At 61.3% G+C, this 25,416-nt stretch overlaps 2 protein-coding genes across 13 annotated transcripts in view; both read right to left on the reverse strand.

Moving 5' to 3' along the window:
* Positions 1-12,653, reverse strand: part of LOC102461513 (actin filament-associated protein 1-like 2) — a 31,653-nt gene extending 19,000 nt beyond the window's left edge. For 2 of the 5 annotated variants that reach the window (XR_012897991.1, XM_075911027.1), the window contains exon 1: positions 11,208-12,149. Coding sequence is in view for 4 of the 5 variants with exons in the window: in XM_075911027.1 (XP_075767142.1) it covers positions 11,208-11,331 (124 nt within the window). In the remaining variant the exon portion in view is untranslated. Of the gene's footprint in view, positions 1-11,207; positions 12,152-12,470 lie in introns of those variants that run through there. The other 3 variants (XM_075911028.1, XM_075911029.1, XM_075911030.1) reach the window with 3 other exon arrangements.
* A 1,851-nt stretch (positions 12,654-14,504) lies between these two features.
* Positions 14,505-25,416, reverse strand: part of DMTN (dematin actin binding protein) — a 47,179-nt gene continuing 36,267 nt past the window's right edge. For 4 of the 8 annotated variants that reach the window (XM_075911035.1, XM_075911037.1, XM_075911034.1 and 1 more), the window contains exons 11-14: positions 24,577-24,682; positions 24,143-24,207; positions 23,403-23,451; positions 21,485-22,135 (exon numbers count right to left, since the gene is read on the reverse strand). In XM_075911035.1, coding sequence (XP_075767150.1) covers positions 21,672-22,135; positions 23,403-23,451; positions 24,143-24,207; positions 24,577-24,682 — 684 coding nt within the window. In that variant the 3' untranslated portion in view covers positions 21,485-21,671. Of the gene's footprint in view, positions 16,993-20,348; positions 20,430-20,649; positions 20,717-21,482; positions 22,136-23,401; positions 23,452-24,142; positions 24,208-24,576; positions 24,683-25,416 lie in introns of those variants that run through there. The other 4 variants (XM_075911039.1, XM_075911040.1, XM_075911032.1 and 1 more) reach the window with 4 other exon arrangements.

The following is a 25,416-nucleotide window of genomic DNA, read 5'->3' on the forward strand; positions in this document are numbered from 1 at the left end:
GAAACCGAGGCACTGAGCGAGGTGGCATCTTGCTCAGTGCGGGACAGCGAGTAAGGGACAGAGCTGGGAAGGGAGGCGTTGCTCCCTGCTCTAGCCACTAGGCAACACTGCCTCCCAGAACAGGGCGAAGGACCCAGGGGTCTGATTTCTCCTTTCGCCCAGCCCCTCACTGAATGAACCCAGGAGTCCTGCCTCCCAGGCCCATACCCCCCACGCCTGCTCTGCAGAGGGACCGAGCGCCCGCCGCTCCCACGGACACCTGCTGAATCTGTGGGCCCTCAGCACCCAAAGCCTAGGACTCTGGGGGTTGGGTTTGCTCGTCCCCGCCCGGCTTTGCCCCGTGGCCAGCGGCAGCCCCTCGTTCCAGACAGCCTGGCCCCGGGGGCAGGCCCAGAAAGGGGCCGGGGGCTTGAGCCGAAGCCTTGGAATCCGCCCTCGCCAGGCGATGGCTGGGTCGGTGCCTTCTGAACCCCGTTTGAACCCCGGCTCGGGTCACAAGCTCCGTGAGCCACCAGCAGGGACCCGACACAGGCCCCACACAGGCGCGGTGTCTGCCCTACGTCCCCGCACCAATGCTCTGCGTCACACAACGCAAGGGGGGCTCCCCCCCAGTCAGTTTACCACCCCCCCTGCCCTCTGCTCCGGGGGCCTGACATCACCGGCCGACCCCTCCTCACCGTGCTGCCCCAGCCCCACTTCCCGCCCCGCGGAGCCCCGGGCTGGGCTGCCCATGTTCCCGTCCGGGAGGGGGCCACGCCGGCCGCCCCCTCCCGCACCCGCCCCGCCGTGCATCTGGAAACGCTTTGCCTCTGCCTTCTCGGCACGGCTCCGGACGGCCCCAGGCTCACTCCCCGCTCCCAGCTGTGCTAAAACGTTGCAGGCCCCGCTGACGACACCCGCTGGTTCTTGGCCCGGGGCCCAGGTGGCCTTTTCGTTGTTCCCCCCCCAGCCCGGAGGCTCCCTCGTCGGCTCCCTCGAACGGAAAGCTGCAATTTGCCACCTGGAAGAGTTGGGTGCGGGGCATGCGACCCCGTTCTGCCCTGCCAGGGCAAGCCCCACCTCCGGCCTCCTCAGCCCCCCCACCGGAGACTCCCCCTCAACCCCCCCCTTGGTCCCACCCAAAGAGGGAGTCCTCCGCCCCCCCATGGGACCCCCCTCATCCCCCCCCCTCGGTCCCACCCAAAGAGGGAGTCCTCCGCCCCCCTGGGGAATCCCCCTCAGCCCCCCCCTCGGTCCCACCCAAAGAGGGAGTCCTCCTCTCCCCCGGGGAACCCCCCTCAGCCCCCCCCTCGGTCCCACCCAAAGAGGGAGTCCTCCGCCCCCCCATGGGACCCCCCTCAGCCCCCCCCTTGGTCCCACCCAAAGAGGGAGTCCTCCGCCCCCCCAGGGAACCCCCCTCAGCCCCCCCCTCGGTCCCACCCAAAGAGGGAGTCCTCCGCCCCCCCAGGGAACCCTCCTCAGCCCCCCCCTCGGTCCCACCCAAAGAGGGAGTCCTCCGCCCCCCCAGGGAACCCTCCTCAGCCCCCCCCTCAGTCCCACCCAAAGAGGGAGTCCTCCGCCCCCCCAGGGAACCCCCCTCAGCCCCCCCTCGGTCCCACCCAAAGAGGGAGTCCTCCGCCCCCCCAGGGAACCCCCCTCAGCCCCCCCCTCGGTCCCACCCAAAGAGGGAGTCCTCCGCCCCCCCAGGGAACCCTCCTCAGCCCCCCCTCGGTCCCACCCAAAGAGGGAGTCCTCCGCCCCCCCGGGGAACCCCCCTCAGCCCCCCCCTCGGTCCCACCCAAAGAGGGAGTCCTCCGCCCCCCCAGGGAACCCCCCTCAGCCCCCCCCTCGGTCCCACCCAAAGAGGGAGTCCTCCGCCCCCCCAGGGAACCCTCCTCAGCCCCCCCTCGGTCCCACCCAAAGAGGGAGTCCTCCGCCCCCCCGGGGAACCCCCCTCAGCCCCCCCCGGAGACTCCCCCCTCGGTCCCACCCAAAGAGGGAGTCCTCCGCCCCCCCAGGGATCCCCCCTCAGCCCCCCCCTCGGTCCCACCCAAAGAGGGAGTCCTCCGCCCCCCCAGGGAACCCTCCTCAGCCCCCCCTCGGTCCCACCCAAAGAGGGAGTCCTCCGCCCCCCCGGGGAACCCCCCTCAGCCCCCCCCGGAGACTCCCCCCTCGGTCCCACCCAAAGAGGGAGTCCTCCGCCCCCCCAGGGATCCCCCCTCAGCCCCCCCCTCGGTCCCACCCAAAGAGGGAGTCCTCCGCCCCCCCAGGAACCTTCCTGCCCCTGCAGGGGAGTGGGACAGGGCCAGACCCCAACTGACTCTATGCCCTGGGTCTCCCCCCCGGAGGGGACGAGCCACAAGGCAGCCCAGGGGCCCTGCTCCCCACGGCGGGCATGGGGCCCACTGCTCTCTGGACCCTTCGGCGCCAGGAGGAAGTGCCGGGTTATGGGGCCTGCGGGCAGAGCTGTGCTCACCCCAGGCCTTTGTCTCTGGGTCTGAGGGGCAGGGTAGAAGATGGCTCCCCATGGCTCTTCCCTGGGGAGTCGCTGGACACATCATGGTCAACAACAGCTCCCACAGATTCCCCCCCCCCCCACACACAACCCCGGAGAGGGGCCCCAGCCCCCGAGGGGGAGGCAGCAAGACTTTTACAGGCCCCAGACACACCCCACTGCCCCCCCCCCCGGCACACAGTACAGCGCCCCCAGACACACCGCACTGCCCCCCCCCCCAGCACACGGTACAGCGCCCCCAGACACACCGCACTGCCCCCCCCCCCAGCACACGGTACAGCGCCCCCAGACACACCCCACTGCCCCCCCCCGGCACACGGTACAGCGCCCCCAGACACACCGCACTGCCCCCCCGGCACACGGTACAGCGCCCCCAGACACACCGCACTGCCCCCCCGGCACACGGTACAGCGCCCCCAGACACACCCCACTGCCCCCCCCGGCACACGGTACAGCGCCCCCAGACACACCGCACTGCCCCCCCCGGCACACGGTACAGCGCCCCCAGACACACCGTACTGACCCCCCGGCACACGGTACAGCGCCCCCAGACACACCCCACTGCCCCCCCCGGCACACGGTACAGCGCCCCCAGACACACCGTACTGACCCCCCGGCACACGGTACAGCGCCCCCAGACACACCCCACTGCCCCCCCCCGGCACACGGTACAGCGCCCCCAGACACACCGTACTGACCCCCCGGCACACGGTACAGCGCCCCCAGACACACCGCACTGCCCCCCCCAGCACACGGTACAGCGCCCCCAGACACACCCCACTGCCGCCCCCCCGGCACACGGTACAGCGCCCCCAGACACACCGCACTGCCCCCCCCCGGCACACGGTACAGCGCCCCCAGACACACCGTACTGACCCCCCGGCACACGGTACAGTGCCCCCAGACACACCGCACTGCCCCCCCCGGCACACGGTACAGCGCCCCCAGACACACCGTACTGACCCCCCGGCACACGGTACAGCGCCCCCAGACACACCCCACTGCCCCCCCCCCCGGCACACGGTACAGCGCCCCCAGACACACCCCACTGCCCCCCCCCCCCGGCACACGGTACAGCGCCCCCAGACACACCCCACTGCCCTCCCCCCGGCACACGGTACAGCGCCCCCAGACACACCGTACTGACCCCCCGGCACACGGTACAGCGCCCCCAGACACACCGTACTGACCCCCCGGCACACGGTACAGCGCCCCCAGACACACCACACTGCCCCCCCCCCGGCACACGGTACAGCGCCCCCAGACACACCGCACTGCCCCCCCCCCGGCACACGGTACAGCGCCCCCAGACACACCCCACTGCCCTCCCCCCCGGCACACGGTACAGCGCCCCCAGACTCACCGCACTGCCCCCCCCGGCACACGGTACAGCGCCCCCAGACACACCGCACTGCCCCCCCCGGCACACGGTACAGTGCCCCCAGACACACCGCACTGCCCCCCCCCCCCCCCCCGGCACACGGTACAGCGCCCCCAGACACACCGCCTGGAACCCAGGTGGAGGCTCAGGGAGATGCTCCTCCACAGGCTCGCGGCGGCCCTGGGAGGTCACCCCCTGGGAGCCAGGCACAAGGGCAAGGGAGGGGAGAGATTGCATCACGTCCCTCCTCTGCCCTGGCCTGGCACGGCGGGAGGTGGGGCAGGCAGTTTCTCAGCAGCGAGTCTATCAGACGCAGCCGCCCTGCCCGCTGCTTGGCACAGAGCCCTGGAGACGAAGGCTCCATCCTCACACACCAGCCGGGATGAGCAGCGCCCACAGCTAGGGTTTTGCTTCTACTGGTGGTGCACATTCCCACCTGCCTCGGCGCACATTAAAAAATTATTCCACACGCGGCTGGACAAGATGAGAGGGAACACTGGTGCCAACTCACACCCCATGCTCCATTTCCAAACAATGAACGAAATCTACCAGGGAGATTTCATCCCTGTGGGAAACCGGGAGCAGCTGTCCCCCATGGGACGTTATCTGGCTATTCTGAAGGGGCTCATCCCACTTCCTTTGGGGGCTACTCTACAGCCTCCCAGGGCGTGTGCCGCCTGTGCTTCTCTTGGTGCCGCAGGGCACAGAACAAAGTGTATCACTAGAGGGACCCCTGGCAGACACACAAACACTGGCTTTGAGCTAGGGCAGGTCGGCCCATGGCAGCACAGGCAGTGGGACGGGCTAGCCTCCCAATCCCGATCTACAAGCCTCTGCGGCTATCCGGCTCCGTTCAGCACCGGCCCCGCCAACGCGAGCACATGCATGGGCACGTGACCTGGAACTACGTGGACAAACCAACAGATATTTCCTCTGATCCTGTCCAGCCACGTGTGGAATAATTTTTTACTGTGCGCCAAGGCACGTGCGAAGGTGCACCATCATAGACACCCAGGGGCACCTGCTTCTGCTCTTGCCGGTGCCCTTTTCCAGTGCCCCTCTGCACTCACGCTCTCCAGCGGCAGACCGGGTTGCAGTGCAGGGCAGGCTGCTGCCTCCGGGCCGCGGGAACGGCAGACCCTGTGGTGTGACAACGGGGCCTTGCTCGGCGCACGCAGCGTGACGAGGAAACGGGCTGGCTGCGTCACAGGATGGCCAAGCCGAGGGGGAGGCTCCGACGGCTCCCAAACTCCTGTGCTGCCGGGAAAGCCTGATCCGGGGCTGCCGGGTGCGCAGAAGCGAGACGGCCCCCGCTCCCCGCCCATCTCCCGAGCCCTGGCTCATAAAACAGAAGGACTCACTGTGCTGTATCCTCCCACCACAGCCCGGCGCGGCAGGCTGCGGATCTGGGGTCCCGTGCTCCTCCCGGGGCCAGGAAAGCCGAAGTCCTGTTTCACCCAGGCATTCCAGTTTCCGATCCGGCCACGCCGGTCAGGAACACAGAACGGCGTGTCTGCCCCTCCCCGCCCACTCCCTGACCCGCAGGTTGGGCCACGCAGCTGTTCGAGCAAGGAACTGGCCCCACCCGTCTCCCCTCTCTGCCGTGCTAGAGGGGACCGACCGGCCTTCTGGATCAGTATCCCTGCTACTCCAGATGGGCCCCTTGGTAGCCACCACTCCTTGCTGCCCCAGGCCAACCAACAGGGGAGGGGTAGCACGTTGGTTTGAGCATCAGCCTGCTAAACGGAGGGTTGTGAGTTCAATCCTTGAGGGAACCATTTAGGGATCTGGGGCAAATCTGTGAGGGATGGTGCTTGGTCCTGCTATGAAGGCAGGAGACTAGACTAGATGACCTCTCAAGGTCCCTTCCAGCACTAAGACAGGTACAGGCAGTCCCCCGGTTACATGGATCTGACTTACATCGGACCCCTACTTAAGAACAGGGTGAGGGAACCCCACACTAGCTGCACCCCTCCCCCCCAGCAGGCTGCAGTGGTCCCACTGCCTGCATCCTCCATGGTGAGAAAAGCCACTCCGTCTCTCCCTGGTCTGGGGGGGGGCGGGGGGTGCAGCTAGTGCACCCCCCCCCCAGCAGACAAGGCTTTTCTGGCCGACGCCTGGGGCAGAGCAGCTGGGATGCTGCTGGGTTGGTCCAGTAGCGCCGAGGGTCAGTGCTACCAGACCAACCCAGCAGCACTCCAGCTGCTCTGCCCCTAATGTGTCGGATTCAGCCGCTGCTGGTCAGTTTCAACAGCGGCTGAATTTAGACGTCTGGGACAGAGCAGCTGGGGCGCTGCCGGGTTGGTCCGGCAGTGCAGCACCTGGGCGCTGTGGGGACCAACCTGGCAGCACCCCAGCTGCTCTACCCCAGGTGTCCACAAGTCAGCCACTGCTGAAACTGATCAGCAGCTGATTCCAGGAAGCCCGGGGCAAAGCAGCTCTGCCTCGGGCTTCCTGTAGTCAGCCGCTGGTCAGTTTCAGCAGCGGCTGAATCGGGGACACCTGGGGTACAATATGTACCAGTTCCAACTTACATACAAATTCAACTTAAGAACAAACCTACAGTCCCTATCCTGTATGTAATCCGGGGACTTCTGTATGTAATCCGGGGACTTCCTGTATATCAGTGAGGAAAAAACTATAAGGCTGTGTCTAGACTGGCCAGATTTTCCGGAAAATCAGCCGCTTTTCCAGAAAATCTTGCCAGCTGTCTACACTAGCCACTTGAATTTCCGCAAAAGCACTGACTTCCTCCTGTCTGAAATCAGTGCTTCTTGCGGAAATACTATGCTGCTCCTGTTCAGGCAAAAGGGCCAGTGTAGACAGCTCAGATCTGTTTTCCACAAAAATGCCCCGATCGTGAAAATGGCGATCGGGGCTTTTTTGAGGAAAAGCGCGTCTAGATTGGGCACGGACGCTTTTCCACAAAAAGTGCTTTTGCGGAAAAGCGTCCGTGCCAATCTAGATGCTCTGTTCCGAAAATGCTTTTAACAGAAAACTTTTCCGTTAAAAGCATTTCCGGAAAATCATGCCAATCTAGACGCAGCCTAAGGGTGCATCTAGACTGGCAAGATTTTGTGCAAAATCTTGCCGCATGTCTACACTGGCCATGAGTATTTGCGCAAGAACACTGACTTTGTACTGTACAAAATCAGTGGTTCTTGCGCAAATACTTTGATGCTCCCGCTCAGGGATAAGCCCTCTTGCGCAAGAGGGCCAGTGTAGACAGGCAAGTTAATTTCTTGCACAAGAAAGCCCGATGGCTAACATGGCCATCGGAGCTTTCTTGCACAACAGAGCATCTACACTGGCACAGGAGGGTGTAGATGCAATAACAGGAGGGTGTAGATGCAATAACACCTTCTGTCGACAGAACTCTGTCAACAAGAGGCGTTATTCCTCGTAGAATGAGGTTTACTGCCAAGTTATGTCGACAGAACTTGGCAATAGTGTAGACACAGGTAGGCTACGTCTACACTGGAATGATTTTCCGAAAATGCTTAAAATGGAACAGTTTTCCGTTATAAGTATTTCCGGAAAAAGAGCGTCTACATTGGCAGGATGCTTTTCCGGAAAAGCCTTTTTTCCGGAAAAGCGTCCGTGGCCAATGTAGACGTGCTTTTCCGGAAAAAAGCCCCGATCACCATTTTCACGATCGGGGCTTTTTTCCGGAAAAGACTACTGTGCTGTCTACACTGGCCCTTTTCCGGAACAGTTTTCCGGAAAACGGACTTTTGCCCAAGCGGGAACAGCATAGTTTTTCCGGAAAAGCAGCTGATTTCTTACAGTAGATTGTCAGTGCTTTTCCGGAAATTCAAGGGGCCAGTGTAGACAGCTTGCAGCTTATTCCGGAAAAGTGGCTGATTTTCCGGAATAAGTGGCCCAGTGTAGACACAGCCATATAGTTTTGTCAACAAAACCCTGTAGTCTAGACTCACCCTGAGAGGGAACGTATGTGTTTTGCCTTTATACTTCTCTTTCCCTTTGAGTCTGTTCTCTCTTGTTAGCATTACTAAAGCGAGCAGCAACAAGCTTCTCTATGAGACAGGTATATCTCCATATATGTATTAAGCCCTTGTCTCCAGCGCTCCAGAGCTGTGCCAGGCGACGCCTCAGGAAGCACGTGGGGGAACGCGGAGCTCCATGTAAACAGCTGGGGATGCCACGGGGCTGTAAACGGCCCAGGTCCCGGGAGAGCCAGCGGGGCGGTTTTAGGGGGAACAAGCCCCTGGGTGAGCTGCGCCCTGTTCTCGGCCCCACGAGTGCCGGCAGTGGTGGGGTTGCCAGCTCCCTGCCTTCGCGCAACCCCCGGCAGGGCTGGGCAGGCAGCGAGCAGCTCGGGGAAGGGGCCAAGGGGAGAGGAGCACAAAGCAGCCGGCGACACAGCAAGGGGGGAACGGAACAGAAGAGAGAGGCGGGCAGGCAGCCAGCACAGGGGCTGCTGGGCTCTCCCATGGGGTGGTGGAGGGAGGCCTGGCTCCCCTTATCCGGCCCAGATTGGACTCCCTCCCTCTGTATAAATCACCCAGCGGGGCCGCCCCCCCTCACATTCCCAGACCCCCAGGGCCACATCTGCGGCTCACGTGTGCAAAAGTCTCCGCGGCCGCCCGGCTGCCTCGTCCATCCTGTTCCCCGGCCTGCCCGCCCCCTGGGTCGTGGGCCTGGGCGGCCAGTACCCGCACCTGCCCCGGGGGCGGGGCAGGGCAGGGCAGGGCACTGGGACAAAGGGAGGGTTGCTCAGAGCAGGGGAGGGCGCGGGCGCAGGGGCAGGCAGGGGCTGTGCAAACTGTCACTGCCTGGAGAAGAGAAACCATCTGGGCGGGAGATGGGTTAGCAACGCAGGAGGGGATCCAAACATCTGGACTTCCCTAGAAACAAAGCAAGGGGGGAAGGGAGGGGCGGATGACTGATTCCCTGCACCTTGTCCAGGGGCAGCAGGGTGCTGGGAAGGGGAGGGATGGGGGGTTACTGATTTGTGGGAATCCAGGAGGGAGAATTCGGGCCAGGGTGGCATCCCAGTGCGAGCTCCTCCAGCGCAGATGCAGGGAGCCCCCGGGAAGAGTTGGGGATCCAGCCCGGCTGTGCCAGGCCAGGCGGGGCCCATGCCCTGAGCACTCCCTCCTGCTCCCCACCTCCCCGTCCCACCCCCCGCCGAGTCTGAATTCCTCAGTGATGACAGCCCCTCTGCTGCTCTCTCCTCTCCCAGCACCGCTCCTCCTCCCCACCCGGCGGCCCCATCCCCCCTCAGCTCTTCCCCCCTCCCACACGGTGATGTAGCCCCAGAACCCCATGCTCAGCCGGCGGGCGCCCACAGCGCCAAGCGAGAAGCCCAGCTTGGACAGCACCTGTCCTGCCATTAACTCCCCCCCCCACACGAGTCCAGGATGGTCCCCCACAAGCTGGTTCAGGGCTCTCCGGTTGCCTGGCCCCCAGGGAGCAGCGTGGGGCAGGAGCACGTGGCAGGGGATGAGTCAGCGGGGGCACCCCGGGCTTTGCAGCCGTGCGCACCCCTATGCGGGTGCCTGTGCCGCGGGACCGCCCCCGCTTTGTCACGTGGGCCTGCGGGGGGGGTGCGCCCGGGGGGGGCCGTCGCAGTGGCGGGAGGCGCCCGCGCAGGCTCAGATGCGCGAGCACATGGCGGCGTGCGTGTCTGCTTCCGCCTGGGGGGCGGGGGGGAGCCCCCTGGCTGCAGAACCCCGGGGCTCTCCGCCGCGCCCCCGGCAAGGCGCCAGCCCCAGACGCCTCGGGCCAAGGAAACGCTGCGGAGATCGAACACAGCGCCCTTGGTTACCATGGCGAGAAAGAGCCGTGGGAGGTAAACACATCAGGCCCCCCCTTCCCGTCTCCCCCTGCCACAGGGCGCCCTGTCCCCGTGCCCGGCTCCCATGGCCAGTAGTCCCCTTCCTGGTTACCCAGCGGCCCGCCACCATGGAGCTGGAAGGGCCAGAGGGTGCAGGGAAAGGCACATGGGAGTAAGGTCCTAACAGGGCTGGGCCACTGTCCTGGCAGAGTCCCCAGGGGATGTGCCTGGAAGGCATGAGCCCAGCTTCAGGAGAGGTGAGCGGAGCACTCCAGGGAAAGAGGGGGGTCATGCTACTGCCCTGGGCTGCTGCGGGGGCTTCCCTCGCCCGGCCCCCGACTGCCTGGGACCAGCCTCGAACGCCTCCTCTTTAAAGCAGCACAAAAGCCCGTGTCACCGGTGTGGGCGGAGGGACCAGTCGGCCAGCACGGCTCAGAGCAGAGGGGACGGAGCCTCCTTGCGTATGCAAAGGCGTCACTGTCATCTCGTCCCCTTCTCCTGAACTGTCTGCTCCTCCGTGCGTCACCATCTCAGCTTGGGCAGACTCAGGTTTTATCCTGCATGTCTGTGCAGCACCTCACACAGCGGGGCCCGATCCTTAACCGAGACCTCGGCTGCTATTTCCGCGAGCGAACCCCCACAGACCTCAAAGGAGATCAAGGCCCCACTCCGCTGAGCACAGAATAAGAGACGGTCCCTGCTCGAAAAGAGCTCACCAGCTAACAGGACAAGATAAAGGATAGGAGGGGAAACTGAGGCACAGAGAGATGATGTGACATGACCAAGGTCAGCCAGCAGACAATAAGGAGTCCTGGCTCCCAGCCTAGTGCTCTATCCACTCAACCGCACTGCCAAATAATAACTGCCTAACTTTCAGAGGGAACCAAAACTTGAAGATGGGTCTGGCTTTGAGGTGACCCCAAGGGTACGTGTAAAACCCAGGGCATTGCACGCTTGCTAGAAGTGTGCACTATTGCACGGAAACAACACACACATGTCCCATGTGCCATAGAGCTCAGCGTCCCAGGCACCAGTGCAGGTCTGCTGCCCCCAGCCAGCTCCGTAGGTGGGGCTCTCTCTTAGCCAGCTCCCACACATGGTCACATCAGAGCCTCGTGGGACAGAGCCGGCCCGGTCCCGGCAACCTTTGCACAGTGCAGCAATGTCGGGACGCAGCGAGCCCCCATCGGCGGCGCAGGCCCAGCCAAAGCAGGGTGGGGGAGAAAAGGTGAAGGAAGAGGGACTGAGGTGAAGGAAGAGGGATGGAGCATCCTCAGGGATGGGACAAGCTGCCAGAAATACAGATGCTGGGGCAAGGCTCAGAGCCGAGTGCACAAAGCAGGCAGAACCAACCCCAGCTGGGGCCTCGGACAGTCCTTTAACGGGTCAGCCGGGATCGGGATGTGACTCCCACCTCCCTGCCAGGTAAAGTCTCCTCCCACACGATCAGCCCCTCGGCAACAGCAGGGAGGGATGGGAGAGCCCCTGGATGAGGGACCCCCGAGACCCTCTGTTCCCTGCGCCTCACTGACCCCATTCCCAGGGAAGTTGCTTCCCTCCATCTCCGTGGCTCCCGGCCTGGACTCCAGATTCCAAGAGCAGTGCTGGCCAACGGCGCGATGACTCATCGGGCGAAGGGATAAGGGAGGAAGACATGGCAGTTACAGGAATCCCCTCTGCGTTCCCAAGCAGCAGAGAGAAGGGCCGGTCCAGGCCCGGGGCACGGCTCTCAGCCGGGAAGTCCCCGTCCCCGTCCCCCTCCCCACCAAATTCCCCGGAGCACAGAACCAGCCGGGAGGGCTTTCAAAGGAGCCAGCGCGGCCGAGAGGGGCATCCCCGCCGGCCCGGCCGCACCGCTGCATGTATGTGAAAGCCTGGCTGGCAGGGAACACGCAACGGGCACTCACACACACAGGAAGGGAACACGCAACCCGCCGCCTAGACACACATGCTGCTAGCATGTGTGGGGCAGCCAGCCATGGCGCGGGAACAATTCGCATCCTGGGGGAGCGGAGACGTTGAACTAAACTGTAACATCCCCTCCCCCCCTTGTATGGGATGGCAACCACATCAAGCCGGGGGTGCTGCCTCCCCCACAATTACACAAATAAACAAGCACAATTACCCAGACACACAAATACAAATACATACACATACACAATTACACAAACACACACCCACACAAATACATAGTCACACAAATACACAAACACACACACAAACGATACAGACACAGACACACAAACACACACACATTCACACAAATGCACAGACACAGACACACACAAACACACACACACAGACACACACAAACACACACACACACAAATGCAGACACAGACACACAAACACACACACATTCACACAATGCACAGACACACACACACAGATACAAATGCACATACACAGACACACAAACACACACACAGACACAAATGCACAGACACAGACACACAAACACACACACACAAATGCACAGACACACACACACAGACACACACACACACAAATGCACAGACACAGACACACACACACACAAATGCACAGACACAGACACACACACACACACACACAAATGCACAGACACAGACACACACACACACAAATGCACAGACACACACACACACACACACAAATGCACATACACAGACACACACACACACACACACAAATGCACATTGACAGACACACACACACAAACCCGCACCCCTAGTTCCAGCACCTCTGGGTGCCAGGAAGCCCCCCCCTCGCCCCAGGCGGGGCCCCGGGCCGGCCGCAGCGCAGGGGCGCGGTACCTTTCTGCTTCTCCATGGCGGTGGCTGCCGGGGGGCGCTGGGGCAGGCTCCGGCCGCCCTCTCCTCCGCGAGCCCCGGCCCCAGCGCAGCCCATGCCGGGAGGGGAGGGGAGGGGGAGCCCGGGATTCCTGCACGAAGGGCCGGCCCCAGCGGCAGCCGCCTTCGCAGACGTGCCGGAGCATCGCTGCCCCCTGGCGGGCGAGGGCGGTCCTGCCACGGGGCGCCGGGCCCTACAGCTCCGAGGAGCCGCTGGGGGCTGGGGCTGGGGCCGAGCCCGGTCCACGTGCAGTGTGGACACGGGCCATGCCCCGGGCCCGAGGCAGAAGGTCCGTGCGATGCAGCAGGGGCCTGGGGACACAGGTCCGCAAGGACTGGTTGCAGTGCAGGGCCGGGCGGGGGCAGGACTCCGGGTTTGCTGGCTCTGCCATTAGCCTGCTCTTGCTGTGTGACCTGGAGCACGTCACTTCCCTGGCCCGGGCCTGTGACAGGGGACTCTGTTGGGTCTCCCAGCTGGCGTGGGAGGAGGCGGGATGGCTCCTTGAACCCCCTAGTCGCATAGCCCAGCGGAAGAAGCAACTTCCCGTTTCTTACAGGCCCTGTCCTGCTGCAGCCCGGGGCCCTGGCGGCTCTGCCAACCGCTCCCTGCTGGCGTTTGCCCCCGCTTCCTTTCCCCTCTGCGCGACCCCCACCCGCCTGAGTTGGTTGACCCGGGTTCGAAGGGCTCCTGCCCTGTCTCAGCGCAGTGCAGACTGACCCTGCAGGTGTGGGAGAGAGAGGGGAGGGGGCCCACATGATAGCGGCTGGGAAATGCATCCAAATGGGAAACCCTGAGAAGGCCGGGGGATTGATACGGACAACGGGACACTTCCGGCATGTCTACACGGCAGCTGCCCGGGTAGGCAGACTCGCTCTAGTGGGGCTTGAGCAAGCATGCTAAACCCAGCAGTGTGGACATGATGGTTTGGACTGCCAGCTCTGGCGCTCACACCTAGGAGGCCAGGGACCTAAGAGGGAGTGTTTCCTAGTGCTTAGAGCAGTAGGTGTAGCAGTCAGGGACTCCTGGGGTTCTTACACCTCACGCTTGGAGCTGAATACCGCCAGCCCTCCAACTTGGGACACAATTGGTGCCTGAAAATTGGGTCGTATGTTTTTTTTCTTCTCATATCTAGTCAGTTGTCTATGCACGTCCATTTAACCATTTCTTAAAAAATTCCACGCACCCCTGTATTCTTCTGTCCCGGTTCCAGTACAGTGACAGGGAGGCAGAGGGCTGGTTCAAACTCCTTTCTGTGCCGTTTTTTGCTGTCCCTTCCTTCCAATTAGGGGGATGAGGGATGACCCCTCTGCCGGCAGGGGTGGCTTTAATAAGGGAATCCAGCCCGTCATCCCCACGAATAGCAGGCTGCATGTGCCAGGAGCGATACCCATTCCTTTGAGATCCTCGAGGCGTTACCTGCCCGTGCCAGAGAGATACGCAAGAATTGCAGCACTGTGCACAGTCCGGTAGCGCTGACTCGCCCATAGCTCTGCGCGTCTTCAAGGGTCCGAGGATACGAGCCACTGGGAGCTGCCGTCCTGCTCTTTGTGAGCGAGAAACTGCCTTGGCCTTTCCTCTGTCCCCTCCGGCCGCCACCAGGGGAGACCCCATCCCTGAACCGTCGTCCTTTGGAAACGCAACTCCGCTGTGGGACCAGGCGTTGGGAAGCCAGAACCAGCATCAGAAGGGGACTCGGGTGGGCAAACCAGAGGGGCTGCCGGGTGGCATTTGCCACCCATGGAACGTGGTCGAGTGGAGGCCAGCAGGGAGAGCAGACAAAATCAACCATCTGGACTGCTGGGCTCAGTGCCTGGACGCTCTTGGGCAGTCATGGCTCTTTGGCTCTCACTTTCCCCGCCTATCACCTCAGATTAAAAATATCCCCGAGGGGTGTGGGAGGGAGGCCGAATTTCGCCAGGCCGGTACAATGCTTGTCTGCAAGGTGATCGTTCACACCACTCTAAAGCTAACAGGAATAAAACCAGGGGCGGCAGGTGTTGAATAAAGCCATTTCACCTTTAATTAGAAGCAAAAAACCACTCACATGGAATCTCTGACACCAGCAAAAATTAAACAGAGGAAGTGAATCACTGTATTCAAATCAGAAAAAAAATCCATATTCCTATATATATATTTATAGATATGTCGTCTGTATCAGTAGCAGTGAAAGGCAAGTATGGGCCACGGATTTCCCAATAAATTACATTCTTTACATCCCGACAGAGTGTGCGGAGAGGGCCACTGGGATGGGGAAGCGTGAGTGCGTGGGGCTCGGGCCAGCACTGGGGAGCAGTGGGGTGCACAGTAGAAAAAGGATCCAGCGGGGGAGCTGGAAGGAGCAGCAGTTCAGGAAATCCTTTGGCGAATGGGGTGGGAAGCAGGTCCCCTATTCGACGGCTGGTTATTTTAAAAAGACCCCAAAGCCCAGGGCATTTTTAGCTCCATGGGTTTGCTCCTGCAGGCCTGGGAGGTGCCGCGGCCCAGATGGGATGGGGGGGATCTGACCCCTGCGCTCTCCTGCCCCCCATGAGGAACTCCCCCAGACGTCAGTGTGCCAGAGTCACCACGGATCAGCGCCACGCCGGTCTCTGCCGGGCACGGCACGGGCCTGGCTTTCCGGCTAGAGCCCCTGCCGTGGCATCCCCTCTGCTCCTTCACCCTGCACTGGCTACGGCCTCCCCCTCGCCGGCAGGGAGGCATCTAACCAGGCTCGGAAGTGTTGCCGCTACCTAAGGAAATTCCACCCGTGGGCACCGAGAGAGCCGGCTTGTCTGAGACCTCCTGGGCCTACCGGCCCCATCTGCTGAGAGTCCCTCCCGCCCCCGTTTGGGGTATGTCCTACAGTGCCCGGTCTCAGGGCCAGCTTCCCCTGGACCAACCGGCTCTCGGCACCCTGTGGGAGTGTCCCCTTTAACGCCGGCGGGGCTAACTAGCCTCGGTGACCAGCTCACCCGCAGCAGGCAGGTCTGGTTGTCACTGGGCATCTCTTGTCAGCCCTCTCGTCACCAGGTGCGTGGCCAGGGGACAGCCCGGCATTGGTGGCAGTGTGCTGCTGGCACAGTCCCCACTGAGGGCTCAGGGCCGGCAGAGACGGGGAGGGGGACACCCGAGCTGAGAGGACCGAGGGGGGTGGCTGCCGGGGATCGCCTGCCAGGCGGGGGGTGTTTCTAGACTCTGGGCTCAAGCCCAGGCAAACTCCTCTGTCAAACTTGGGCAGGGCCTTGGGGTCAGTGGGGAGGGAGCAAAATCATCAGCTACCAGGACTGAAAGAGTGGAGTACAGCACACCCCTCCCCCAGGGGCAGCTGCAAGGGGGGGGGGGGCTGTGGGTTGAGAGCCTGGGTTGTGGGGTTAGAACGAGGGACCGAGCCGAGGGGGGTACGGGTGGGAGTGGGAGACTGAGATGACCGCAGGGGGTTGGTTCTCGTGCTCTAGTGAGGGATCCTTGGGCCCCCCCAGCTTCGCCGAGGGGGGCCTGATTCTGATGAAAGGGCCCCTGCTCTGGGGCGGGGGGGCTGCTCATAAAGTTGTCTCCCTTTGGGGCCTACGCTAAGCAAATGGCAGCCCCAAGGCCGAGTGGCCTCTCCGGACCAGCCACCTCAGGGTTACGGCCGTGCCGATGTCACACGTCCCCTGGCCAGTGTCCACAGGGAGGGGGGCTGGCCCCGAGAGGAGCAGTGGGGGGGGAACAGGGTGCTGAAGAGGGGGAGCCAGCCAGGGCCAAGCAGCCCCGATTTTCCCCCGCCTAAACCAACGGGCTCTGCTGGTGTGTCCCTGCCCTGCTGAGCCGGGGGAGCAAAGCCAGAACCCCTCCGGCGGCTACGGCCCCTGTCCCGGCTGAACCAGCCCCGGCCCCGCGAGGGACACTGATAATCGGCCCCTCAGACGTCCCGACACCCACCCGGCCCATGGATTAGGCCCGCGAGAGAGAGCGCCCAGAGGGGAAAGCGACTGCTGCTCCCCGTCTCCCCTCGCCTTGCCCCCTCCCTCCCCTCTCTGGCCTCCCCCCTCTGCATCCAGCTCCGCCTGGGACCGGCTGGGCCTGCTTTGGGTCTGCTTGCTCCTCCTGCCCCCTCAGTCCACTCTCCCTCCCCTGGCTCCATGGCGAGGTTTGCCCCAGACTGAGTCGCTCACGTGGGATTGGCACGGGCCTGGCCCGCTGTCCCCTGGCTGCGTGGGGGAAGGTGTGGGCAGGGAGAGGCTCTCCGGTGCCTCCACCCCAGGAAGGGGCAATACTGGGACCGAGGGATCAACTTGCCTGAGGGGCGTCGGGGAGGGGAGGCAGGTGTTAAGACCGGCGGCTCAGGAGCCCTAAAGCAGCTGCGATGCGAGATTGGGTTGGACAGTAGCTGAGCTCAGGGCATGGGCTGGCTCAGAAGAGGAACGCTTTCTTCTTCAGGTCGTTGCGCTTCCACAGGGCCAGCTTGCAGAACTCCTCCGGGGACATCTCGAAGACGCGCAGGAAATCCTCCGGGGACAGGTGCCGCTGGAGGGAGAGGAACAGTGGGAGCTCAGCACGGGTTGCTCTGGGCGCAGGTATGTGCACGCGCCACCTCGGAGTGCATGGGTGCCAGAGCGGTGCGCCTGTGCACACAAAATCGTGTGTGCGTACGCATCAGATCTGTGTGTGTGGCAGATCTCTGTGGGTGTGTCTACACAGCAGGGCTTAACTCGGAATAGGCTACTCTAATTGCGTCGCTTACGTCGAAATAGCTTATTTCGAAATGGGGAGTGTCTACACAGCACTGATTTCGAAATGCCCTTCTTCCTCGCACAAGGAGGGTTACAGGAGTCGGAGTAAGAAGTCCTCCAGCTTGACAGTATTTTGACGTTTTTTCGAAATAACTCCCGGCTGCGTAGACGCGGACTGCGTTATTTCAAAAGAATGTTGCTGTGTAGACGTACCCTGTGTGTGGGCATGTATGGTTGACATGTGTGCCAAGTCAGTGTATATGCACACACAAAATCTCTGTGTGTGTATATGCGTGTGCGCACGCATGCACGCATCAGATCTGTGTGTGTATGTCTATACAGCAGTGTAACTTTGGAATAATGGACGTTATTCCGAAATAGCATAGTCCGCGTTTACAGAGCAGGCAGGTATTTCAGCATGTCAAAATGTTGAGCTGGAAGACTGTTTACTCCAACTCCTGTAACCCACATTGTAGGAGGAGTAAGGGAAGTCGGAAGAAGAGAGCTTGATTTCAAAGTAAGTGCTGTGTAGATGTGCCCAAATTTGAAATAAGCAATTTCGACTTAAGCTACACAATTAGCGTAGCTCAAGTTGCGTAGCTTATTTTGAGTTAAGCCCTGCTGTGTAGATGTACCCTGTGTATGCCAGGTCATTGTGTGTGCACATGCACACAATCTTTCTGTGTATGTGTGCATTTGTGTGTGTCCCAGATCTGTGTGTGTGCATGCATGTTTGACATGTGTGCCAGGTCAGTGTATATGCACACACAAAATCTCTCTCTCTGTATATGTGTGTGTGCTTGTGTGCACCAGAACTGTGTGCGTGCATCAGTTCATATTTTGCATGTGCGTGTGCACACGTCAGATCAGTCAGTGTGTGCATGCCCCAGATCTGTGCATGTAGGTACTTGCCCCCAGTCAGTGACTGCAGGTGACTGACTGATCAGTGTGTTTGCACGCGCGTGTGTGAAGTCAGTTTGTGTATGCACGTGTTTGTGCCAGATCAGTGTGTGCATGTGAATACACACATGCACGTACCACTGTGTTTTGCTAGGAAAATTCTATTTTCCATTTTGAATCAAATTTTCATGTCAGTTTTTTAAATTGTATACAGCTTTTCACAAAATCAAAATGAAACTATTTCATTGAAACAAAACATTTTGATCAGCCTAAAAACAAACAAACAAAAAAAAACCCTGGAATTTAGTTTTGCAAGAAATTCCATTTTTTTTTTTGTTTTCACTGTGTTTTTGGTATAGATTTTTTGTAAATGGTAGAATTTCCCTCAAGATGGAAAATCTGTTTCCCATTCAATCCTAGTACAAACCCTCAGACTAGATGGCTGTGTCTACACTGGCCACTTATTCCGGAAAAGCAGCTGCTTTTCCGGAATAACTTGCCAGCTGTCTACAATGGCCCCTTGAATTTCTGGAAAAGCACTGACGATCTACTGTAAAATTGTCAGTGTTTTTCCGGAAAAACTATGCTGCTCCTGTTCGGGCAAAAGTCCTTTTCCGGAAAAACTGTTCCGGAAAAGGGACAGTGTAGACAGCCCAGTAGTCTTTTCCGCAAAAAAGCCCCGATCGCGAAAATGATGATCAGGGCTTTTTTGCGGAAAAGCGCGTCTACATTGGCCACGGACGCTTTTCCGGAAAAAGTGCTTTTCGGAAAAGCATCCTGCCAATGTAGACGCGCTTTTTCTGGAAATACTTATAATGGAAAACTGTTCCGTTTTAAGCATTTCCGTAAAAGGGTGCCAGTGTAGACGTAGCCGATATGTCTACACACAGAAATTGCGTTAGTTGAGCTTAAATTGGTTTAAAAACGATTTAGTTAAACGAATGCAAAGCCCAGGGTAGACTCTCGAATTTTGCCTTTACATGTTACAGCGGTTTAGCCTACCCTGCAAATTTACAGGCACAAACGAAAACAACGCAAGCTAAGTTTAAAGCAATGCAAGGCCTTGTCTACATAGGAAGGTTTAAACTGGTTTAGTTAAATCAGTGCAAACCTCCGCGAAGCCGCTTTCTGACTTCAGTTTCTGAATGGCTTATTTGGAACGAGAGTAAACCTGTCACAACAAATCAGTTTAAGCGAAACTGATCCCAGCCCCTACCACAGCATCCGGCCAGAGATCTGTGGCTGATTCACAATAGCCGTTTCCATTCCCACGTTAGGCTGGACCACTGCACCCCACCCACGTGGACAAGCCCCACACAGCTAGCTCGGGGATGTCTAGTCACACCTCGGACGGCCCCCGAGTCGCTGTCAGCTACCCCGCTGCCACGTGGAGTGGAGACGAGAGTGCTAGAGATTCTCCCGCTGCGCTGAGCACTCCCGGGCGGCGGAGTTCCCGACCGCACCCTGCAAGTGCCCACTCTGGGCGCTGCCCGTGGTGTTTGCTGGGCCTGGCACTCCCCACATGCAGCCACGGGGTGAAGGCCCCGAGCTTCAGTGCAGAAGAGGGAAAGCGAGGGAGGGGGGAAGCCTGTGGATGGGGTGGTGATGGGGGGGTCCAAGTCCAGGAGCCATAATGCATTCATTCTCTCCTCCCCCTCCCCATCTCCTCTGTCTATTTCTGCAGCTGCTTTACCCAGCAACCCCTCAGCTCCAGCATCCTCCACGGCACTGCCCTCCTCAGCTCCAGCGTCCCCCCATGGCACTGCCCCCCCTCAGCTCCAGCATCCTCCCATGGCACTGCCCCCGTCAGCTCCAGCATCCTCCATGGAACTGCCCCCCTCAGCTCCATAATCCCCCCCGGCACAGCCCTTCTCAGCTCAAGCATGCTCCATGGCACAGCTCCCCTCAGCTCCAGCATCCCCCCATGGCACTGCCCCCGTCAGCTCCAACATCCTCCATGGAACTGCCCCCCTCAGCTCCAGCATCCCCCACGGCACAGCCCTTCTCAGCTCAAGCATGCTCCATGGCACTGCCCCCCTCAGCTCCAATATCCCCCCATGGCACTGCCCCCGTCAGCTCCAACATCCTCCATGGCACTGCCCCCCTCAGCTCCAGCATCCTTCATGGCATAGCCCCCCTCAGCTCCTGCATTCACTACAGCACAGCCCCCTCGGCTCCAGCACTGGGATCTGTCAGCAGTGGTTTCCTGGGTCCCTCTCTCCGCTGGGCGCAGGCGCTGCAGGGCCGTACCTCTAGTCTTGTCCTGTCCACGCCTGGAGGCAGTTTCACACGACCCCTGTTCGTCACCATCAGCACCTCGTAGGGGTAAATCTGAGAAGCAGGAAGCAGGCAGCTAAACAGCCGGGTTCCTTGAAATGCCAGTGCCCACTCCATCCGCCCCCACCCCCAGCTCGGCCTGCAGTGCAGGGGGCCCCTCCCCCCGCAAACCCGCAGGCACCAGCCAGGGCAGGGAGCAAGGAAACGTGTGAGCAGGGGCCCTGCACGCTGGCCCCGGGCTGCCGCGTCTCCAGGCCTGCGCTGCGGCTCTCACCTTCTGCTCCAGCATGCTGGGCAGGGAGTTCCCTCTGTCCATCCTGCCCCGCTGGCCGTTCTGCAGGGAGCAAAACCCACAGTCAGTGTGGGCGGGGTCCCCACCGACTCTGCCAGAGATCCCTGCCAGCCCCCGGGTGATGGGCTGCAGCCAGGCTCTCTGCACCCACCCGAGCTCCTAAATCCCTGTCGACCCTCTCTCCCACCCGAGCTCCTAAATCCCTCTCTACTGTCTCTCCCATACCCGAGCTCCTAAATCCCTCTCTACTGTCTCTCTCCCACCCGAGCTCCTAAATCCTTCTCCACTGTCTCTCTCCCACCCGAGCTCCTAAATCCCTCTCTACTGTCTCTCTCCCACCCGAGCTCCTAAATCCCTCTCTACTGTCTCTCCCATACCCGAGCTCCTAAATCCCTCTCTACTGTCTCTCTCCCACCCAAGCTCCTAAATCCTTCTCCACTGTCTCTCTCCCACCCGAGCTCCTAAATCCCTCTCTACTGTCTCTCTCCCACCCGAGCTCCTAAATCCCTCTCTACTGTCTCTCTCCCACTCCTAAATCCCTCTCCACTGTCTCTCTCCCACCCGAGCTCCTAAATCCCTCTCTACTGTCTCTCTCCCACTCCTAAATCCCTCTCCACTGTCTCTCTCCCACCCGAGCTCCTAAATCCCTCTCTACTGTCTCTCTCCCACACCCTAGCTCTTACATCCCTGTCTCTCTTGTCTCTCTCCCACCCGAGCTCCTAAATCCCTCTCTACTGTCTCTTTCCCACCCGAGCTCCTAAATCCCTCTCTACTGTCTCTCCCACCCGAGCTCCTAAATCCCTCTCTACTGTCTCTCTCCCACCCGAGCTCCTAAATCCCTCTCTACTGTCTCTCTCCCACTCCTAAATCCCTCTCCACTGTCTCTCTCCCACCCGAGCTCCTAAATCCCTCTCTACTGTCTCTCTCCCACTCCTAAATCCCTCTCCACTGTCTCTCTCCCACCCGAGCTCCTAAATCCCTCTCTACTGTCTCTCTCCCACACCCTAGCTCTTACATCCCTGTCTCTCTTGTCTCTCTCCCACCCGAGCTCCTAAATCCCTCTCTACTGTCTCTTTCCCACCCGAGCTCCTAAATCCCTCTCCACTGTCTCTCTCTCCCACACCGTGAGCACCGTCTCCCTCTCTCCCTACCTCCCCGGCCCATCCTGCCTCTTTGGGTTTCTCTGTCTCCGTCCGTCCGTCTCTCCTCCAGCACTGCCCGCCCCCTCCCTGCCCCGCCACCCTGCCCCAGTCTCTGTCGGCCCCATTGGTCCGGTCTGAGTCTCGGCACCAGCAGCCCCCGCGCTGCTGAGCTCTGTCTCCCTGGCGGCCGGTGCCAGCCAGGCGGGGTTGGCAGAGGCTGAGCCTGCAGCGGAAGGGAGGGGCACTTCTCCCCCTGCCTTCCCGAAGATACATCCGAGCTCCCAGCGTCTCCCCTCCAGCCGCAGGGCACGCGCCTACCTGCAGGCCTGTAAAACACAAAGAAAAGGGCTCAGAGAACCCCAGCTCCAGCCGCTCCTCTTCCCCGACGAGACCCCCCCAGCTGTGAGTGCAGGGCCCGCGGGTCCCAGCTCGTTAAGCACCAGGGGCGGGACCCTCGTCCCACGAGGGCAGCGGAAGCCTCGTGGGTTTCACAGGAGCAGCAGCGCTTACCCCGGTGGAGGATTTGGCCTGGGATCTCTTACTCAGAGGGGAGGCCCGAATTTAACCCTCCGTGGACGCAAATCCCAACGTCAAATGATAAAGGGCAGTGGCTGCACAGGTGCTGGCAACCATTGGCGTGAGTCACTGCCCACCCAGCAGCGACGGGGTCACGGCCAAGGGTCCCGCTAATGTTTCCAGCCATGTGCGGAATACATTTTGTGTATGTGCACCGAGGCATGAGTGGATGTGCACCACCAACAGAAACACATGCTGCCAGGTTGCGGGTGCTCTGCTAACCAGCGGGGAGGCATTTGAATCTCTCCTGGGGGGCCGCACAAGCGCTCGGCTTAGAGGGAACTCTGCTCACAGCTGGTCTTCAGCACACCCTGCATCAAGCAGGCGCCGGGGACAGGCTGGGAGCAAAGAGCCTCAAACGGGCACAGCCTGGCAGCAGCCGGGTCGGCTTCCGCCACCCCCTGCTCAGCTACTGTGTTGTGCCCAATGTCTAGGGGTAGGGGGGAAGGCTTTTCCACCATCCAGCCAGCCCTGGGCCTCGCTGCTGGGGCTGCCAGGTGGACCCTGTGCAGTTGGGAAGTGGGACCGAGACTCGGCAGCTCAGGAAGGGCTTCCCGACAGCTGTCCGATGTCGGCTCCTGCCTGTGACCATCCTAGATCTCTGTCTCCAGCCCTCTCTGAGGCCACCCAGACCAAACCCACCTGTCCCTCCCCGGCGTAAGTGGGGCAGCTAACTCAACAGCCTGTGGGGCTGGGCGAGAGATGACGAGAGGACACCAGGCACAGAGCCCAGCTGTGGGTCTGGCCTACGGGGCGTGCTGCACAGTGGCCCTGTGAGGCTGAGCCGAGCAAGCGTTTCATCCCGCCGACTCGGAACAGCCTGGCTGGGTCCCCAGTGGAGTCACCCGACTAGACACCCGTCCCCCCGGGATTGTCCCTTGTGCCGTGGGCTTCTAAGAACGTCAGAACGGCCAGGCTAGGTCAGCCCAAAGGGCCGTCCTGCCCAGTGTCCTGTCTGCCCACAGGGGCCAATGCCGGGGCCCCGGAGGGAGGGGTCACAGCAGGCCATCCTCTTACCTGGGCTCTCCTTCTCGCTGCTGGCTGAGCTGAACTCTGCTGACTGCAGCTGCAAACAGAATTCAGACGGGGTCAGCTCTCAGGGCAGCTCTGCCTTTGGGAGGGGCGGAAACGGACGCAAGACGCTACGGGAAGGTGGGGAGACGGGCCAGACTGAGAGCTCCAGGAACGAGGGGCCCCTCTGTCCCCACAGAGCAGCTGCGCCCCAGAGGGCCACCCTGCAAGCGTCCCCCTGCGCTGCCCTCCACCCTGCCTTAGGGGGTCCTCCCGGGGGGAGCGCGGAGCCTGGGCCTGGCGCCTAGGAGCTCTGTCTCTCTGGGCTGAGACCCAACACACTCATTTCACACAAGACTGCCAGCAGCCGCAAAGTAACGACTCCCAGGCCCTGCTGAGGCAGACCAGTGGCCCAAAGGCCCAGGGCCCTGGGGCCCCTCCCCAGCAGGGCTCGGAGCCAGCTGCTCCCATGGGTTGATTGGCTTCGGCTCTCAATTCCCGGCAACCCCTCTTCCTGCCCTGACCCAGCGGGTGGCATTACCCAGCACTTAGCCCGGCCTGGGGCACGAGCCGCAGCTGGGGCACAGTCCCCGCCCGGCCGAGGTGGAGCGGTCCAGGTGGGAGCTGAACACCGAATGCAGCCGGATAAGAACATCACGCGGAAAACACCAGACTCCTTGGGGTTTTGCGGGCAGGAGAAGCGAGGGGAGGGCGAAGAGGGGACCTGCCGGGGCCCGGGGCCTTACCCTGGCGAGGGTACTTCTCCCGTAGGCCGGAAGGGTGGAGGACCTGGAGTTCCCAATGTGCAGAGCTGAGAAAGAGCAAGAGGCCAGGTCACCTCTGGGCTGATGGTTACTGCGGCAATCCTGGTGCAGCGGGGATGGCAGCCCCATGGCGCCGCTCTGGCCTCTCCCAGCAGGGGGCGCTGCAGGCCGAGGGACAGGTGCCCTGGCTGGGGGGGAGGGGGCAGGGGGAGTTGTGGGCTCCTCCCCTCCCAGCCTCTAACAAATAATAAACCCAGCACCCGGAACCGTCCGAAAAGCAGGTCCCCGGGCGGGCACGGGCTGGAATCTGAGCTGCTCCTGGGGCTGCCGGGAAAGGCCTGGGGAGAGGGTCTGAGCATCAGAGAAGGGGACGAGCAGAGGGGGGCAGGTCTGGGTCACCGCCCAGCCCCACTCACAGGTGTGGAAGGGCGTTCGGTCTGGGAGCGAGCGGGTTTTCCTCCGGATGGGGATAGATTTCTCCATCTCCTCCTTCAGGATCAGCTTCCCGAGGTTTGAGGTGACCTGAGGAAAAGGAGCATCCAGGGTCAGGTAGCACTCAGTGCTGGGAGACAGCCCCCCGCAGCTCCAGCATCCTCCACAACACAGCCCCCAGCTCCAGCATCCTCCATGACACAGCCCTACTCCAGCTCCAGCATCCTCCATGACACAGCCCCCTTCAGCTCCAGCATCCTCCGTGACGCAGCCCCCTCAGCTCCAGCATCCTCCATGACACAGCCCTACTCCAGCTCCAGCATCCTCCATGACACAGCCTCCCTCAGCTCCAGCATCCTCCATGACACAGCCCCCTTCAGCTCCAGCATCCTCCATGACACAGCCCCCTTCAACTCTAGCATCCTCCATGACACAGCCCCCTTCAGCTCCAGCATCCTCCATGACACAGCCCCCTTCAGCTCTAGCATCCTCCATGACACAGCCCCCTTCAGCTCTAGCATCCTCCATGACATAGCCCCCCTCAGCTCCAGCATCCTCCGTGACGCAGCCCCCTCCAGCTCCATCATCCTCCATGACACAGGCCCCCTCAGTTCCAGCATCCTCCATGACACAGCCCTCCTCCAGCTCCAGCATCCTCCATGTCACAGCCCCCCTCAGCTCCAGCATCCTCCGTGACGCAGCCCCCTCCATCTCTAGCATCCTCCATGACACAGCCCTCCTCCAGCTCCAGCATCCTCCATGACACAGCCCTCCTCCAGCTCCAGCATCCTCCATGTCACAGCCGCCCTCAGCTCCAGCATTCT

Source organism: Pelodiscus sinensis, chromosome 28, assembly GCF_049634645.1.
Source record: "Pelodiscus sinensis isolate JC-2024 chromosome 28, ASM4963464v1, whole genome shotgun sequence".
Taxonomy (NCBI): Eukaryota; Metazoa; Chordata; order Testudines; family Trionychidae; genus Pelodiscus; species Pelodiscus sinensis.